Consider the following 18,729-nt stretch of genomic DNA (forward strand, 5'->3'; position numbering starts at 1 on the left):
GGTTTTAATTGAATTGCATTTACTTAATTGTACAACGATCTAGCATTTATTGCATATTTTATATAAAGCGGTAACCAGTGCGCTCAGACCAAATATACCTAATCTGGAACGATCCCATCTGCGACTCTGACGTCAGCATTGTTTACTTTTGCCTACACCCCGCCTTCTCCGGTTAGCAACTTGTGGCTAGCTGGCTATCTTGGAACAGTCTCACATCGTATCCCTTCCGTCACTACCGCGAGTACAAGGTTGTTCTACAGCTCTATCGGTAAGCAAACGTCGATTTTATTCAATGGCTCATGATAATGGCGACAAAACGTGAGAAGCAGCTTCCACGGAGGGTCCGCGGATCGCCTCGACGGAGGCGTTGAGGGCAACGTTCAGCAGGGGATCGTGAGGCGAGGCGAGGAGCTTTTGTTGTAACGTTACTGTTAACGTGAGCTAAGGTCCGTCCGGAGAGTCCTTCCCGGTTCATGTAACGTAGTTCTAGATGAGTGTTGTAAAGTAGTTATCACTATTCTACCAGATACGGGCTTCGGCAGGGGGCTCCTTTCGCCTCGACACCACCATCAAGTGAAATGTCAGATAGCTCAGCTCTCCAACTCGAGATCTTTCACTGATCATACGTCGACAATGAGTGATATCGCACTCTGTACAGTGTCCACACGTCACCGTTGGATAATGACCCTTTAAGTTGTAGCCTTTCGGAGTTATGGATCTCGATAACAGCCACTCACGATTAAGTCTTGAAAGGTGCGGTGTAAGTTAACAAGCGAACGCCGTTCAGTCCGTTGTACTTTATCTCCTGGCCGTCTCTACCGTCATTATCCTTTAATATTTAGCGTTCAAAAAGTGTTGTGTTTTATTTGATTACAAGGCATGTAGCCCACACGACGTCCATTTAGTATGCTGTGTAAATATCTTAAACGGACATTATATCCCGCTAACGTAAATCCAGACTATTGATAATGACGGCCAACGGTTGCATGACAAATATAGCAGCGCGCGGCGCTCTGTATCCAAGCAACCGCACGGTGCAGGTATCCACTGGAAGAAACTGCATGTAATGGGGGCCCATGTTTTGTGGTGTGCTTTGGTTAGTTTATTATTGGTCAGTGATTGAGTGGACCTCCCCCAGTTCCAATGTCAGTTGTAATTTATAATCACTTAAATAATTGAAAAGTTGTATGTGGGTCAGGTTGGAATGTATTTTTCTCATGCAATGTAGTTGTTACGCACCCAAAATGCCGCCTATGTGGTTAATTGTTGTTTCTATCAATCAACTCATTCTAAACTTCTTATCAAAACAAATGCATACAGCAGGGCTGAAGCAGCTCTTTGAAGCATTTAACCCTGTCATTTACATAGCATAGATCATGCCGTATACAGTGATTTTCAGACTGTACTGTATATGCAAACATTTTACAAAGCTGTATCTCCTACATTGGCATTTAACTCTTCTAGCCTACGCATAACAAATGATGGAGCATATCATCAATATCATAATTTCAATTTCACCACATAAATGAGGCCCCATCATTGATTTATAGTCCATAGTCGATCCAACACATGTGCATTGAAAGCTTGATAAGTGCTTAAGTTAAGATTGAAACCGACTCCAAAGATAAACTGCGGGACTCACTGTTGTCTCAATAAGCTTTGGACCATATAATATATTATTCTGTAAAATTGCCAAATGAGGTTCGTGTACACATTTTGCTTTCATTATAATGTTAAACCAATTACGTGGTTAAATGCTGAATGGAATTGATGTACGAGTTGCATAAGCATCATGACATGACATCATGGCTACAGCACTACTCCCGTCAGCGCTGAGATTTCATGGCCAGGTCTCATGTTGTTTAACCTCTTGAGTTTGAACTCTGTGTTCGAGAATACATTTTCTACGTTAGACGTGTGTACATATTTGGGTGCATGTGCTGCTGAGTGAGGAGGCCGGTTGGAAACTCTTACCTTAACGACATTCCTACGGATGACATGTTGCACATTCGTCACTCACCTCCACCTACAGTTTACATATTAACCTGTTTACGACTTGGTTTCGTGCGGTCGGTCACGTGGAGAAAAAAACCCATCTTGTTTGTTTTTGGGGGTAAAATTTCCATACACACTCAAAGCCTGACTTTGAAACACGTCAGATGTTTGTGTTTTACACGTTGTATTGTATTCTTGTAAGCACATGAAGGCAACATTTGGATAAAGTGACTCGACTAGCCTGCAGTTTTATGAGGAATTTGTCGATGTTGATCCCACAATCCTAGTTGCGGCCTGTGCAAATCATAACAACACTTTAAACGATTTGTTCCCCACGGTGTCCTTGTCCCAGCCAGTAACCCCAGCAATACATGTAGCCTGTCTTTCTAGCTCTATCCTCTCAGTATTCTGAAAGTGCCTTATCATTGATTTCAGTTGGAAGTCGGAAAATTAAGGTGTGAATCAAGTCTTCTTTATTCTTTATTTCTTCTTAAGTATCCTTATATAATGTGTGCGCTAACTTTGTATTTGTTTGAGGTTTAACATTTTTCTCTGATTTGATTTAACTGAGGATAGAATAATCCACCATACACCAGTCTTTCCCATTTAGACAGCCACCTGCTCCCAGTAACAGTCTTCTTTATTTAGCTGTTCAGCATTTGCAAATCCAGAATAGGAGCCAAGTTTTAGCATTGTACTACCTGCTAGGGCGGTTTCTGCCGTGCCACCTGGTTAATGGTAAATGACTCCAGAAGGATGTTATGTTTGCACATAAACACAGATCCAGGGTCCCTGTGTTTACAGTAGCCATGGCAGCAATCAGTTATTCAACAAACAGCCCTGGTCCGAGCTTGTTCTGTTCTCACTTGTAGAGAAGGCAATGTTTACCTTGGTGGGCAGAGTCGTTTGTTAGCTTGTAGTTCCTGCTGCTTTTCAAAAGACCAGTCAGCTCTTTGTAGATGACTACACAGTCTATTCCAGACAGCCCATGTTGTAAGCATTTAATTTTTGTGCCGGGCAACTGGGCGTTGATCTTTCGTGAGAATAATGACAATAAGTACTCTCTTGTATCCCCCCTCAAAGCTACTTGTATATGCACCGATTTTGAGTGATTTTATTTTCTTGTCTCCTCCCAGGCCATTGGAGTCCAGATGCATGAGACTGGGTCAGATCAGATACGCCACAACAGCCCTCCTCTTCACACAGCCCACTGGAGCCCCGCAGACTATGAGGACCAGCTGAGTCGGAGCTGTAACCACACTCTTCCTCCAGAGGCTCCACGGGTCAGTGAACACCATTACCTGGTTACCCACAGCCAATAAGCTCAGGGTTTGGGTCACTCTTCGCCATTCATTCAGAGATGGGTGTTTTATTTTAGGGAGCCAGAAGTTTTCGGGGATATTGACATTTGAAAAAACTGTTTGTTAGAATGATAGAATGTCGGCCTGAACAATTGTGTGTGATTAATGGAAAGAAAGTTGGAAGTCTCAAACGTTTATTCACACTTAATTAGAGGAACAAAAATAAACCTGTTCCTCAATTTTTTTATTTATTAAATGTATCAGTTTCACAAAAGTACATTATATTCTTATTGAATTTATTTTGGAGCCAACTCGGAAGCAGAAGATATTTTTTTCATCTTTTGTTTGTTGATAAAACGCCCTCATACAGTGGTCAACATAAGACCATGAAACCAGCGTAGACCCCTTTCCAGAAAATACAAATGCATTTGAGAAGTTGAGAAGAATGGCAAAAGAAACTAACTCACCTTGAACCTAAAAATAATTCTAACGGCCGGTTTGCTTGTTGACATGGCAATCTGTTTTGGTTAATGGTGCTGATAGATGTGGAATGTTTACTGGTGGACAAGGCAAGACATGTCTTTTTTAGATGCAGCTGCATGTGATTAATAATAATTACATAGTTAATTGCTATATTCTAGGGTATATTGGCAGTAAATTGATTGGACTAATAAAACAAATAAAATGCAATGATTGAATATGTTGGTTAGTTAATTTCATTTGTTTTATTAATAAATTCCTAGGAAATTAGATTAGCTATTGAAATGCTAAATATATCAGAATGTGTGTTTGGTCACAAAGGCTGGACTGTCCAGAGCACATGATCTTTAGGCAGTGCGTTATCCTCTGCATGGAGTCCAACTTAGCCAAGAATTGGGTTGTTTTCCATTCAAAACGTTTCTGTGACTAGCCATCTTTGAGAGTCTGAGTCATATTCTAATGGCTGCATATGAGGGGCTGTACCCTTAAATGATTGCTTCATTGTATTTTATATAATACATCATCTGCTCCACCAGTGTGTAAGTCAGAACTGGTGATAGGTCAACAGGGCGCCTGCGTCACGCGTTAACGCATGATGTCACATTCAATGCTCACAGCTTGGGAGGCTAGCCAGTGGGTCCTTTACTCAAACCTTGGCGTTCCCTTGGATCACACATGCACACGCACACATTCCAGAAACAAGATGAGCGCTGGACATGCAGGACACTTGACGAAAAAAATGATGTGCCTTAAGTGGCACATAATGGCATCTAGGATATTCTGCCCACACACACAGCTGTGATTGCTGTTGATGCTGTTGTTGTTGTTGAGGTTGTTGTTGTTGTTGTTGTTGTTGTTGTTGTTTTCGGAAGCCACAAGCACTTTTTGAAGCATTATTCTGCCTGTGTGATGGGGGAGGTGTGTGTGTGCGTGTGAGTGCGTGTTTGTGTGTGTAAGGGGGGTTTAGTGGGGGGGGGGGGGGTGGTGGTGTTAAACTGCGTGCTATAAGGAAGGGGGGAGGAGTATTCCCTGCTGGGGGGGAGGGAGAGATAGGGAGGGTGAGTGAGAGAGAGAGAGAGTGAGAGAGAGAGCGAGCTAGAGCTAGAGGAGGGCTTAGCGGTATTCTGCTAGTTTTGTCTGTGCTCCACATCAAGCGGCTGTGTAGTAGTCAGGCTCCACTCTTCCTTGCGCTTCCTATCCGGCCTGACCAAACCACACGGCACCTGGCAGCGCTCCTCAATGGAACTCCCCAGGTTAGTCTGACCCTTCCTTTGGCTTCAGGCAAATCTTGTCTAACCTGTGTGTCTGGTAGCTGTTTTGAATGTGTGTGTGTGTGTGTGTGTGTGTGTGTGTGTGTGTGTGTGTGTGTGTGTGTGTGTGTGTGTGTGTGTGTGTGTGTGTGTGTGTGTGTGTGTGTGTGTGTGTGTGTGTGTGTGTGTGTGCATGTAAGAGTGAGTGGAGGGAAAAAAAGACAAATGTATTTTCTACGCATGTGTGTGTCTTTGTGTTATATCTATCTAGATGTCTTTATATAGATAAAGAGAACAATCTCTGTATGTAGAGAACTGTATCATTATACAGACATAGATCTATACATAGTAAATGCAGGAGTTTACCTTCTATGGTATGTGTTAAACAAGAGGGTATTCCACACCTTTCTCCAAAGTTAGTTTGTGTGTGCAGCCCTGTAACCATGGTGGGAAACAGAGATATGTGCTCTTCAGTAGGCTCCAACCAGCCTTTATTTCAATGTCACTCATCTCACAGTTCACAAGACCTGTCTTGCGGGAACAGATCCGTGTTTACAGTCTGCTGCTCGCCAGTAGGACTTTCCACAATAACAACAACAGAAGATGTTTGGACTTGCTGGCTGCCATGGCAACGGGGATTAGGCAAGGGCTGTTGTTGTGTTGATGGTGTCCACAGGAGGAGAGCGAGCAAAATAATAATAATAAATGGGCCAACTGGCTGTGTGTGTCTGCGTACGGGCCTGTATGTCCTCTTTGCCTAAGCGATGACCAACTCTGCTCCATTGAATCTCATAATAAAGGACTCGCTCGGAAGCCATTGTGTGTTATTGTTAGCCAAGAGCTCTGTGAAATTCTCTGGCAGTTTGTTTACCCAATCCAAAACAGAGCCGGCCTTGGAGAGGGAAATGTTTGTTTGTGGTTCAGGCTTTAATTAAAATATGCATCTCCAGTTCTTTTTTTCGTAAACATGCTCTGTATGCCTTTTTCTTTATTCATTATTTATATCTCTATGCAACTTTGATTACTCTGTTTATGTTTACTGTAAACATCCCCGAGCCGAGAGTGCTTGGTGGTGTGGTGGTGGTGGGGGGGAGGCTGTGGTAATTGCTGGATGCCTAGCAGAGGCTGCTGTTGTTGTTGTTGACGTGGTGGTGGTGGAGCAGGCTGTTGTTGTTGTTGTTAGGACTAGAGTTCTTATTTCTCCCCAGGCACTGCCTGGTGTTTTTTCAGTCTTGGTGTCTCTTATTTTCAGTGCTTTTGCTCCATCAAAATGTTTGATTGTTTCTTAAGCTGACCAATCTACAGAATAGGACTAAAAAATAACAGATTGATGGTAATATTCAGGTAGTGTTTTTTGTGGATAAAGGCCAACTCAAGTCTTAATAAATTTAGTTTGCAGATGTGCTTGTGTCTGGTGGCTACTGTTGAGTGAACCAAACAGACCCTGCTAAATTAATAAATCCCACTGGCTTATTGGTACTCCATGAACAAGTACACAGATCCTGATTTAAGTCCAATGTACACACACACACACACACACACACACACACACACACACACACACACACACACACACACACACACAAACACAAATGCATATGTGCAGGGCGTATACCCTATGTGGTGAATGGGATTGTTTGTGTTTCCTGTTGTTTGTAATTGGAGTTTCTTTGAGTCCCTTTTGTTTCATACAGTGTATTTTGTTAATAATTTCTATATTTCTATAATACACATCATTAATTACATACATATTATATATCAAAACGATGTGCAATTCATTATGTGATCAGTATAATTGTCTCATCATTCCAGCTCTTGTTTACTGGAGGGCCCAGAGGGTCTCCCTGCGTGGCCTGTGCCTTGACTCCGCCCCCTTCTTCTTCTTCTTCTTCTTGTGGTGGTGGGGCTGCAGGTCCCAGTGTCAGTGTCCATGATGACCCCGCCCGCCGAGGCTCCGCAGCAGCTCCAGCAGACCGCCGCCCAGCAGTCGGTGCTCAGTCCCCAGCAGCTGCAGGCCCTGCTCCAGCAGCAACAGAAAGCCCTCATGCTGCACCAGGTAGGGCCGTGCGCACACGCGCACATGCACAGTCAAGCACGCATATACGTGCCATAGAGCTTGTACAACGCAGAGTGATTTAATGACCATTACATCACTCTGGTCGCAATGACCATTTCAGAATAATTGTAGCATTTTAATGTTAGTAATTATGTTAGTTGTCATGTATTTTTGGACATTGTTTAGTAATTAGTTGTGAAAAGATTTATCCTCATTGGGAGACGTTGTTGTGTTTGAGATTGTCACAACGGTCCTCATGTGAGAAGTGGCAAAACAAAGTTTTTCTAAGGCGAGGTTACGGTATCTTTACTTTGATTTGGGATTGTGCAGCGCTACAATTCTCTGGAGGCCTCTCATTATGGTGTCGTATCGGCAACAGAAAAATCCCATGATGCATTCTGAGTGTCAGATCTTCTCCTTGTCCTCACAGCAACAGATCCAGGAGGTGTTCAAGAACCAGCAGGAGCAGCTCAACATCCAGCTCATGCAGCAGAAGAACGCCGGCATGGTCAACCAGGAGGTAGGATTTACCCCAAAAAAACAATACTTTAGCGTTTTACTTAAATCAACTAATATTCACTGTTGTTCCAAAAACATTGTTAAAAGAGTAGGAGAATTTTATCTCTGTATTTTTAATATATCTTGTGCGCTTCTTAGTGCCCTTATGGGAAAGGACAGTGATGAGAGAAAGGTGAAGTGGACTGAGGCGAGGGGGATTGACATTTAGCATAGGGCCATGGGCGGCAATCGAACCGGTATCTATGGGGCGTATTAACTGCTCAGCCAGGATTTATTGTATTTTCTGCGTCCACGTATTTCAGATGAGGATCTTCAAAGAGGAAGAGCAGGTGTGTTGACTCGACGGTGTTGTGTTGGTTGCTGCTGAACAGCCCCGGGCGTGGCAGCGGACCAGGGGCTGGGGAGGGGTGGGGGGGGGGGGGGGGAGGGAGGGAGGGAGGGAGTGGGGAATGCTGTTTTGTCTTGTGTATCTGTGTTTATTTGCATGTTCGTTGACAGAGGTGTTTCTCTTTCTTTCTTTCTTTCTTTCTTTCTCTCTCCCTCTCTCCCTCTCTCCCTCTCTCCCTCTCTCCCTCTCACCCTCTCTCCCTCTCCAGCTGACAGCCCAGCAGATGGCCATCCAGCAGCAGCTGCTCCAGGTCCAGCAGCAGCATCTCCTCAACCTCCAGAGGCAGGGCCTGCTCTCCGTGCTGCCCAATGGCCTCAGCGCCTCACAAGGTGGGTACTGGCACCATGCAGAGCCTGGGGAGAACCCCCACAGAGGGCTGGGGTCAGGGGAGCACTGAATCACGCAGTGGTTGGTGCAATGCGCTGGCTTGAGACTATTTTGTCGAGCATGCATTGGATTAATTATTATTAATCCTACCACTGTTAATACTGTTAATATATTTTTTGTTGTTATTCATATTTAAATGTTTAATTATTATTATTGTAATTAATAGTGTACGTAATAAAAATATATTTAATATAAAAAATAAATAGGATCACTTATTTGTATTGCAATTATGGTTGTGGTTATTGTTGTAATTAAGGTCGGTATGCTTTTAATTTGAAACGATGCTGGTCAACAGCAGGCCTATATTCATCTGGAGATGATTACTCCACAACAACAAGTATTAGTGGGGGGTGGGGGCACAGTGTGCCTTGTTGACAGCTGTGTGTGTGTGTGTGTGTGTGTGTGTGTGTGTGTGTTTGGTGTGTGTGTGTGTGTGTGTGTGTGTGTGTGTGTGTGTGTGTGTGTGTGTGTGTGTGTGTGTGTGTGTGTGTGTGTGTGTGTGTGTGTGTGTGTGTGTGTGTGTGTGTGGTGGTCACATGTAATTACAGGTTGTGAGAACGGTAACAGCCTGTCCCCTGGTGGAGAGAGCAGAGAGTCGTCCTGTCAACCGGCCTCCACCAATGGGAATCACTCATCTCTCCATAGGAAAAAAGAAAGGTGAGTTCCCTACGTGTGTGTGGCAGTAAACGAAAACAAAAAACCTCAACGCCATCGATCCCCTCCGGCTGTACGTTTAGGTAGCGCGGTGGTCAGAGAGTCACTGCTGACGCCGCGCTGTGATTGGTCTATCCCCCCCTGCAGCGTGTCATTGGACGACCTCGGCAATCACGCGCTGTACGGCAACGGCATGTGCAAGTGGCCAGGGTGCGAGAGCGTCTTCGGGGACCACCAGGCTTTCCTCAAGTGAGTTCTTCTGAGTTCCATTGGGCCAGGGCTCTGGGAGTCCCTTAAAGGCCGCTTTACCTTCTGACTATTGGATGCCCAGAAGCACACAGACCATCGTACTAGCGGGGCTGTGTTTTGGAGGAGCTCTGTTCAAGCAGGGCTGTGTTTCGGAGATGGGAACTCAACCGTTTATTGAGCGCATGTCCCGACGCGGCGGTGTGCTTTGGGCTTTGGGCTGTTTAGAATGAGCATCAACCAATTTAATATAACAGATAGAGCTTTCACATATCACGCAAATACTGTTTTCAATATATTTTAGAAAAACACAATTGGATATGTGTCCTTAATCAGTTATGCACACAAATCAAGACTTTTGACAGTGTTTTTTATCGACTTAAGGCTGGTTTATGCTCGGTTACGTAAGCGTAAGCGCAAGCGCAAGAGGCCCTTGCGCGCCCTTGCGCCCCCCTTGCGCGACTTCTCACGTCTTGCGTGCGTCGGGTGATCTTTCTAGACTTGCGTCATTTTTTACGTAAGCTTTTACGCGAGCCGCCCAGCCTGCAAGGCTGTGATTGGTTTGCTGGTCTGGTTACTACTTCCTGTCTGGAGTATCACCCGGCAGGCTCATATACAAAAGCATTAACCTGAAGTGAAGTTAACTTTGCTGCCAACACATTATGTCGTTTTAAAATGTAGAGAGATATGCACATTTATACAACCCCAATGATCAACAACTTCATCACCCCTGTTCCTCTGTCTGTTGCCATCATTCACTGTGTATGGGGAGAACACGATCTGGTACATAAACAAACCAACGACTCCAACAGACAAAGACGTCATTCTCGAGGTCGTCTTCAACGAAAAACTTTCCTCCACATATTACTCCACCTACTGTTCTGGCGGTAAATTGCTTGGCAACACGCGCAACACGCGCAACCTAAAAGGGAGCATGAATTGCTTTGAGTAAATTTTGCGCAACAACGTAACACCAACGCTGAAGCATGCAGCCGCCTTTAGGCAACTCTTCATATTAAGCATATTCAATGAATTTGAAAACAATAGTATCCAATTTGTTTCTCCCCTATATATTCAATTATCTTTCATTTAAAACTGGCTAATACACATTTAGGAATCCAGATTATTTCTGAACGTTATTAAGAACTGGTTTGCTCCAGCAAAATCAAACATTGCATGTTGTTTAGTTTGTGTTCATGTCGATACTTGTTTGCGTCTCTGTTGATGTTTGACTTGCGTTCGTCCTACATGCTGTCGGCCGCGACACACACACACACACACACACACACACACACACACACACACACACACACACACACACACACACACACACACACACACACACACACACACACACACACACACACACACACACAGCGGTGAGCGGTGAGCTTTGTTGGTAACCGACCGTTGCTATGTGTTTAACCACCAGACATCTGAACACTGAGCACACACTGGACGACAAGAGCACGGCACAGTGTCGTGTGCAGATGCAAGTGGTGCAGCAGCTGGAGCTCCAGGTAGGCCCCGTGCGATTAGCTGACATTGACATTGTTATGGCTCCAGGCTAGTAGATTTAAAATGGGTTACATTATTTGTAGAATATAGTGCCCTTTAAGAAACATATTAACGGTGGAAAATCTGGAACTAGATGTGTCGTTAAACCCTTAAGAGTGTATTTATAGTGGCTAAACCCCCCCCTCTTTGGTCCCTTTCTCCTCTGACGCAGTTGAAAAAGGACAAGGAGCGACTACAGGCCATGATGGCCCACCTGAAGTCGTCTGAAATCAAGCAGGCGCAGTCGGTACGTCACCGACCCGGGCCACCCCTCTGGGATCCAGCCCTCCCTTCCACATCGACCAGCGCTCCACGTGTGCGCCCTGTGTTCACGTCTTGTGCTTGGTGTTTTGTTTTCCACCACAGGGGAACGCGGCCTCCAACGGCTCATACTCCCAGGCACCGCCGCCCAAGGGGCCCCTGCCCATGAGCCTGTCCCAGAGTGCCACGGCGCCCACCACGCCCCTGACGCCGCTCTCCGACTCCCCCGGCGTGCTCACGCCCAACGGCGTGTTCAGCGGCACGCCGGTGCGGCGGCGCTACAGCCGCTCCATGAGCCAAGGTCAGCCCCCCCCCCCCTGAAGATCAGCGGTGCCACTGAGAGTCTATAATGTGGGGCCCCCTTTCAGCCAAAGGCGGGAAAGCTTTTTGTCGTGTTTATTGGGAATGACCTTGGATGAATATGAGTCTGTTACATATATGTTGACCATAGACGTAAATGTAGCCCAAAGCACTATAGATGAACATTATAATGACCATATATGTAAATGTAGCCCACAGCACTATAGATGATCGGTATGTCGACCATCTATGTACATTTTTCCCACAACACTATGTACGGTATGACGTGTATGTAAAGCTAAGATCAATGTACAGTTGTTATCTCTGTGAACTGATGAATCATGGGTTTCTGTTGAACAGACATCGTGGACAACAAGGAGTTCTACCTCAGCACGGAAGTGAGACCCCCGTTTACGTACGCGTCGCTCATCAGACAGGTAATACAGGGTCCCTCTCCCGGTCACCACTAAGATGATGATGATTAATGTCAGACCGAATTCCCTGTTATTCACAACAACTGTTGCTGTTTTGCTGTTTTGCAGGCGATATATGACTCTCCCCGGAGACAGCTGACGCTGAATGAGATCTACAACTGGTTCACCAGGACCTTTGCGTATTTCCGGCGGAATGCGGCGACTTGGAAGGTATGTTCATTCAGCACTTTATCAATGGCTCTGAATGTGAATTCAGAGCCATTGATCACATTGATTAGCTTTAGCAATTTTCTTTAGTCATAAAGCAAAAAAACTGAAGAACGCTTTATACCAAGCAACTTTAATTAAAGTATAAAACCAAATCAAGAGTAAATACTAAAAAACAATCCAAGTACTGCGCGATAAAAAAGCACCTGGCAGAAAAGCTAAAGCTATCAAATAATTAATCGAACCATGCCGTGTGTCTGTCTGTCCGTCTGTCTGTGTGTTTTTCTTCACTTCCTTTCTCCAGAATGCAGTGAGACACAACCTGAGCCTCCACAAATGTTTTGTGCGGTTGGAGAACGTGAAGGGGGCCGTGTGGACCGTGGATGAGATCGAGTTCCACCGGAGACGGCCGCAGAAGACCACTGGCACGGGGTAGGTGTCCCCACATGGCCTCCCAGTGTAAACAAGGTGCTGCTAGGAACGGCTGCATCGACATTCTATCTGCCCGTTTCCCTCTGCGCACCATGATGCATATACCAGTAAGGTGTGGATAGGCTGTCATATATTTTTCTGTTGGATGAAAACTTCAACGTAATGTTCTGTGATGATGATGATGCAGGTCGGCCATGATGAAGAGCCCCCAGAACCTTCCGGGTCAGAGCTCGCTGCGCTCCGTTCCTCAGGTAACCCATCCCGCCGTTATCTGATCTGCGTTCAGGGACTGTTTGATACAACGGGGTATTCAGTAAAATGAGATGGCTGTATCATCTATGCGGAGACTCAAGGTTATCTTTGAAGGGCCCACGTTAATTTTCTTAACCAACATCAACAAAACAACAAAAACAATGGAAGAGTGACCTCTTGGGTCGTCCCTATCCCGGCGAAATCAAGCAAACGAGTTGTCATCGAGGTACTGTTTCCCGGCTCCTCGTGTGTCCCTTCCCCCCCCCCCAACCAATCCTTGTCCTCCTCCTTCCTCTAGAGCGGCCTCCCCGACTGCAACATCGCCTTCTACAACCCGGCTTCCATGGGCAGCATCCCCATGCACTCACTGCCCCACGTGCTGCAGGAGCAGATGAACGGGGCCTTCCCCTACGCCGCCGGCTACCAGAGCGACAGCAGCGCCACGCAGTCCCCCCCGCAAGCCTTGTAAGTGGCAGCATCCAGGGGGAACCCAAGATCGTAGCCCGCTGTTGTTTACCTACTTTAGGCCCGCTGAGGGGAGAACTTCTTCTTGTTGTTTTTTTCGTTCTTTTTTTTCTCCGAAGCCAACTAATTACAGCGAGAACGGGAACGCGTGTTTTAGGAGCGATGCGAGGGGGTGGAGACGTATTTTTGCTTCGAGGACGCTTGGCGTTGTAAAGCGAGACCCCGGAACCTGTTCTTGTTTTTCTTGTTTGCGTAATCGGCCTTGACACTTTACCGTGTGGCGATGGACATATGGAGATTACCGTAGCAGACTCCCCGGTCCGGGTCACTAGCGATAACGAGGACTTTGGCCCGATAACGGACACGTGACACGTTTGCGGAGGAAAGTGGGCACCGAGCTCCAGACAGCAGGTGTTGTTTTTGTTTTCCTTTGTAACATTTGGTACGTTTGTAACATTTGATACACAAGAAAAAAAGCAGGGTTGTTAATGCCTCGAGGACACTGTCGTTGCCTACAGCGCTGCGGTTGGTCCACAACAAATCCATCCTTAAGAAAAGAAAATCACAAACACAGCGAGCGTATAAAAAAAAACCCACATCCACTTTATAAAAACAGAAAGTACATCCCCGGCACGACAAACTGCACACCGACTAATGATGCCTGCCCCGTAATAACCCCAGCGTTGTTTTATCGCTCGCCAAACCAGCATCAAAGAGGAACTCGAGGACGAGGTGATCTGTGAGAACTTCTCCGGCTTCGAGTTCTCGGAGAGCCACGAGGACGAGGACGAGGACAGCAGCAGCCCCAGCACCGCCCCCCCCCACCGGAGGACGCCCGCCGCGGACCACCACCACCACCAACACCATCACCTCGACAGCCCCGGACCCCCACACCTGCAGCTGGACCGCATGCCCTCCCTCTGACTAGCCGGTTCACCGTTGCCATGGTGAGGGGGCTGGGGGGGAGGAGGGGGAGGCGATGGAGGCCACACCCCTTACAAACCTCCCCCCTCCTCCCTCTCCCCACCCCCCCAACCCCATGCGCCTGACTCTTCAATCATCCAAAATACTTTTTGTAACGACGGCTGCTTCGTACTCGTAACCAAACACACACACACACACACACACACAAAACACACACTGTCACACAGGGGTCAGGGGTCGGTGACCCTGGCCTTCTCTTTTGTATTTATCAGCAATTATTTTAGTTTTTTTGGAGGATCTGTGTTGCTCTGGTGCGTTCCCTCTCCTGGACTGTGCCAGTGGACAGGCGGAGGTCCCTTATGTACAGCAGACGAGTCCAGAGGAAGGACTTGTGTAAAGAAAAAAACCTAAGCTGTTTATTACATAGTTTTATGATGTTATTCGATATTCTTTGCGTTTTAGTTTTTCCTTGTTTTTTTTTTTACTCCTGCACACGGAAGGACCATGATAAGAGCAGATGCCAAAGGAAAGGGAATATTTATGGTTAGCACTTCACAATGACAGCTTTGTCTCTCGCTCTCTATTGCTCTCGCGCTCTATTGCTCTTTCTCTTTCTCTTTCTCTTTTTCTCTCTCTCTCTCTCTCTCTCTCTCTCTCTCTCTCTCTCTCTCTCTCTCTCTCTCTCTCTCTCTCTCTCTCTCTCTTTCTCTTTCTCTCTCTCTCTGTCTCTCTGTCTCTCGCTCTCTCTCCACATGGCAGCTGTAAACCATGTCGGGGGGGCCTCACTACCTGATCATTTTTACTTTTATTTTTTTATATATTGTACTAAAATCTGATTGTAAATGGGGAAAAAAAAAAGGTGAAGTTGGAAAAATAATGTCATATACACTGCCAAAACGAATTTGGTTTATTCATACTTTAAACATATAATCAATTGAGAAACAAATGTGTAAGTAACCTATATTTGTGTAATTTTTTCACCCTAACATGACCATCACTAAATATGCTCTCATCGAGCATGTACAAGTAGATATTATAGTATTACTATGATTGTAAACCAATATGTCTATGAATAATAAATTACTTGTGCAATGTATTTGATTTAGTATTTACTTCTTCACTTTCAGAGCGTCAAAGCGTCAGTGTCTGAGTTATGAACCAGTGGTGAGACTCTTTGCTAATGGGTTCTGCGGTCCAGGTCAGTGGGGATGCCGGCTTAATGGAAGGAGCCGGATGGTTTGACAGCCTGTGTTTCCACCGTCTCCTGCTGAACCTGACAACCACTGTATGATCAGCCCTGAACCAGGGCTGAGAAACTCATGTTTTAAAACAGATTTAAATGAGAATGTAATGAATCCAGGCTTTTTTTCTTGACATTTAGTTCAACTAAATACAAGACTTAGTACAAATGTATTGAGTCTCATATGAGATATTATCAAATTGTAATGAATGTGATTTTAATGATTATGAAACCGGTGAACAACTATGTACAGGAACAAATTATGAGTACCTCTTGTAGAACGTAGATATATTCTATCTAGTATAACTAGGTGCATTTTGTGGGGACATCCAGTCTATGTTGTACTTAGTTTTCATAATTTATATGAGGGGGTATGTGAAAATCAAATCAATAAGGAAAGATTAACCCTTTATAAAAAAAATATATATGAATAAAATATACATCTGTTACACAATTCAACCTCCCCAGCATAGTCTCAAGGTGTGGGTGAACCAAAACAAAACCGATCCAGGTGAAAAAAAAACATCACAAACAATATCTTCAACTCTGAAAATAAGCACGTACTTTTGTTCATGTAAATAAACCCATCTGTCAAGAGGCTTGTCCAGGGACCTCACAACAACCACATGCATCGATTGCTATTATCCCATTACCTGTATTATTTATGATCAGCGCTGAGGCTGCTGAACGCAGTAGTACTACCAGACTTGTGGACGTGTGGCGATCGATGGAGGGCTGAGAGCTGATAGGAGGATGGGTGTGTTCATTGAGCCATGTGGTTTCTCAGCCTAGCCTCGGAGCTCTCTGAGGGCAGACGCTAGCGCCACAGCCCGCCAGACACACCACACACTGAGAGGTACTCTTTATAGCAAGAACCCTGTTGTCTCATTTTATATCGTTCTTTATCGGCTCGCGATGTTGCTGCCCTTTTAGAGGCAATGCTTACTGCATGATTTGAGAAGTGGTGCATGCTGAAGGGGGGGTTTCATGAGTGTGGGATGTTTGGACGAGGTGGACTGTGGTTCTATCAAAGTGATGCAAACTGACTCAGATTGTGTTTCAGCCCGTCGGATTTCAGAATTGTTCACCTGACTCTGTGTGTGATGACAGCTCCTTCCAGCATGTCTGCAAAGGATCTTGACTGCTTTGAGCTGGAGAAGAATACAGGTCCTAATGCTGAAGGTATGCCACTCAGCACAGTGTTACCGTGGAACATGCAGAACTTCAGACTAAATGTTTAAACCATCGGATTCCAATCTGTGCTTGTAAATATTACATATGTAGATGAATGAAACAACATTTACACTGTAGTAGATGTGGCTATTGAAAACAATCTATTGTTGTGCTCTATTGTAGATCTATTGTTGTGAGACTGTAGTGGATTTGTTTCCCATCTGAAAAGCAGCTCCATATGTTAGCTGCGTTAGATAAAAACACATTTTTGCGAGTTTGTACAGTTTCATCGACAGTGGTGCTGGACAACATGATGACACATCTGCCAACATTACAGATAAACACAGCTGTTTTATAAACAACCTTTCATCAACAGTGTTTTATTAACGGTGGTGCTGGACAACATGATGACAGTAATATCTAACATCACAGTTAAGACCAAGCTGTATTATAAACAACCTCTCTCTCTCTCTCTCTCTCTCTCTCTCTCTCTCTCTCTCTCTCTCTCTCTCTCTCTCTCTCTCTCTCTCTCTCTCTCTCTCTCTCTATCCTTCTTTCTGTCTGTTGGTCTCTCTCTCTCTCTCTCTCTCTCTCTCTCTCTCTCTCTCTCTCTCTCTCTGTCTGTTGGTCTATCTATCTATGTATCCAGCCATCTGTCTGTTGGTCTCTTTTTCTGTCTATCTATCGAAACTATCTATAGAATCAAATCGATAAACAGTTGAAATCCTGTGGTGCCTTCGCCCTAGCGGAGCTCAACCCCGTGTGTTTATTGTGTATTTAAAGCCACTGTCACTCACCCAGAGGACCAGTCATTCAGAGCGGTGGCCCGGCCGCTGGCCAATGGCGTGCGACGGCTGAGCACCATCTCGGAGCAGGAGCTGGTGCTCAGTCCCCAGGGGGGCGGGGGTGACGCGTGGGGCAGGTCCAGCCTCTCCCTGGCCTCCGACCGGAGGTACCGCAGCAGCACCAGCTGCCTCTCCACCGATGACTCGTACCAGCCGGCCCCCGGAGGTATTCACTCCCTCACACTGGGTCCCACACAAAGGTTACATGCTAGGTTTCAATTAGTAACAACCGAAACCAAACATTCGGTAATTGCTTTTGTGCTGTGAACGTTAAGGACAACAGAGGAACGAGCTGGGAGTGCTTGTTGTTGACGTGTGGTTTGTGCGGTCGTTCATGTTCATTCAAATGCAACACAATATATTCTCTGGTTGTTGTTTTTCATTTCATTTTCCTTCAAAATGTACCCCTGAGATTTGTAGCATTTCTGTCGAGCAAAACTAGACTACTACTGGTTGATGTATTCAGACATCCTCATTGTTGTCTGAAGGCGTCTCTCTCTGTCTCTGTCTCTCTCTCACTCTCTCTCTCTTTCTCGCTCTCTGTTTCTCTGTTTCTCTCTCTCTCTCTCTCTCTCTCTCTCTCTCTCTCTCTCTCTCTCTCTCTCTCTCTCTCTCTCTCTCCCCACCCCACCAGACTACTGTGCAGCCATGGTTCTCTCCTGCCTGCACTGTCGTTTCCGTGAGCTGGCGTGGGCCCTGCCGGAGGTGTGCAGCATGGCCCTGCAGCGCCTCTTCCCCTCCTGCACGCACACGGAGCTGACCGGGGGCGAGGCGGACCCGCCGGGCCGCGACTGGTGTGGCTGTACGGCGCTGGAGCTGGACTGCAGCGGCTGCCACTCCTGCCAGGACGCGGCCGAGCTGCTGGAGTTGGCCATGGAGATATCAGAGGTCTGCTACCGCTGAGGGAACCCGCACGGGGATAAGACCACCTTTGGGGTCCCGGTCGGGACGTTTTTTCCTGGACTCCGTCCTGCAGCGCCAAAGAAGATAGAATTGGACATGCAGCGTTGTTGAAAACATCCGCATCCCAACCACACACATAGCGCTCATATTCACACACAGACTTAAAGGGGTTCCACTCCCGCCGTAGATTATTGTCATTAACCACGCGTGTTTCTTGATTATATTGTGTGATAATGGCATGGGTATGATGGAAGAGAAGGCATGCTAGATGCTCTAAATTCGATACACCTGCCCCTTTTGGAATACTTCCCAGCCTAAATAAAGCACATAACTGTGTTTAAACCATGTGACTTTAATAGTCTGTTGATATGAAACACAAGTTGATGTTCATGTCGGGTTTGCTTGAATTCGTTCCAACTCTTAAGTTGAAGTTCATCTGAGGAACCACTCTCCAAGGTCT

General features: G+C 45.8%; 1 protein-coding gene across 2 annotated transcripts; it reads left to right on the forward strand.

Moving 5' to 3' along the window:
• The first annotated feature begins 77 nt into the window (after positions 1–77).
• foxp1a (forkhead box P1a) lies at positions 78–18,628 on the forward strand. Of its 2 annotated transcripts, XM_056594129.1 has the most exons (18): positions 78–2,988; positions 3,132–3,278; positions 6,939–7,082; positions 7,513–7,602; positions 8,198–8,318; positions 8,925–9,033; positions 9,178–9,279; positions 10,709–10,796; positions 11,006–11,080; positions 11,200–11,395; positions 11,755–11,831; positions 11,937–12,038; positions 12,340–12,467; positions 12,655–12,718; positions 13,018–13,184; positions 16,412–16,530; positions 17,305–17,532; positions 18,001–18,628. In XM_056594129.1, the coding sequence occupies exons 2-18, from the start codon at positions 3,147–3,149 to the stop codon at positions 18,267–18,269; spliced, it is 2,211 nt and encodes a 736-aa protein (XP_056450104.1). In that variant the 5' UTR covers positions 78–2,988; positions 3,132–3,146; the 3' UTR covers positions 18,270–18,628. The 2 variants fall into 2 exon arrangements, with proteins under 2 accessions (XP_056450104.1, XP_056450113.1); XM_056594138.1 differs by lacking the exons at positions 17,305–17,532; positions 18,001–18,628 and having other exon boundaries at positions 78–268; positions 13,892–16,484.
• The last annotated feature ends 101 nt before the right edge of the window (positions 18,629–18,729 follow it).

Source organism: Gadus chalcogrammus, chromosome 1, assembly GCF_026213295.1.
Source record: "Gadus chalcogrammus isolate NIFS_2021 chromosome 1, NIFS_Gcha_1.0, whole genome shotgun sequence".
Classification (NCBI taxonomy): Eukaryota; Metazoa; Chordata; class Actinopteri; order Gadiformes; family Gadidae; genus Gadus; species Gadus chalcogrammus.

What these genes read in the sequence shown, in the direction of transcription:
- foxp1a (XM_056594129.1), top strand. Translation starts at nt 3,147, where the DNA reads ATGCATGAGACTGGGTCAGATCAGATACGCCACAACAGCCCTCCTCTT. An exon ending in TTCCTCCAGAGGCTCCACGG is followed by an intron (nt 3,279 to 6,938) that starts GTCAGTGAACAC and finishes GTGGGGCTGCAG; the next exon opens with GTCCCAGTGTCAGTGTCCAT. An exon ending in CTCCATAGGAAAAAAGAAAG is followed by an intron (nt 9,034 to 9,177) that starts GTGAGTTCCCTA and finishes CCCCCCCTGCAG; the next exon opens with CGTGTCATTGGACGACCTCG.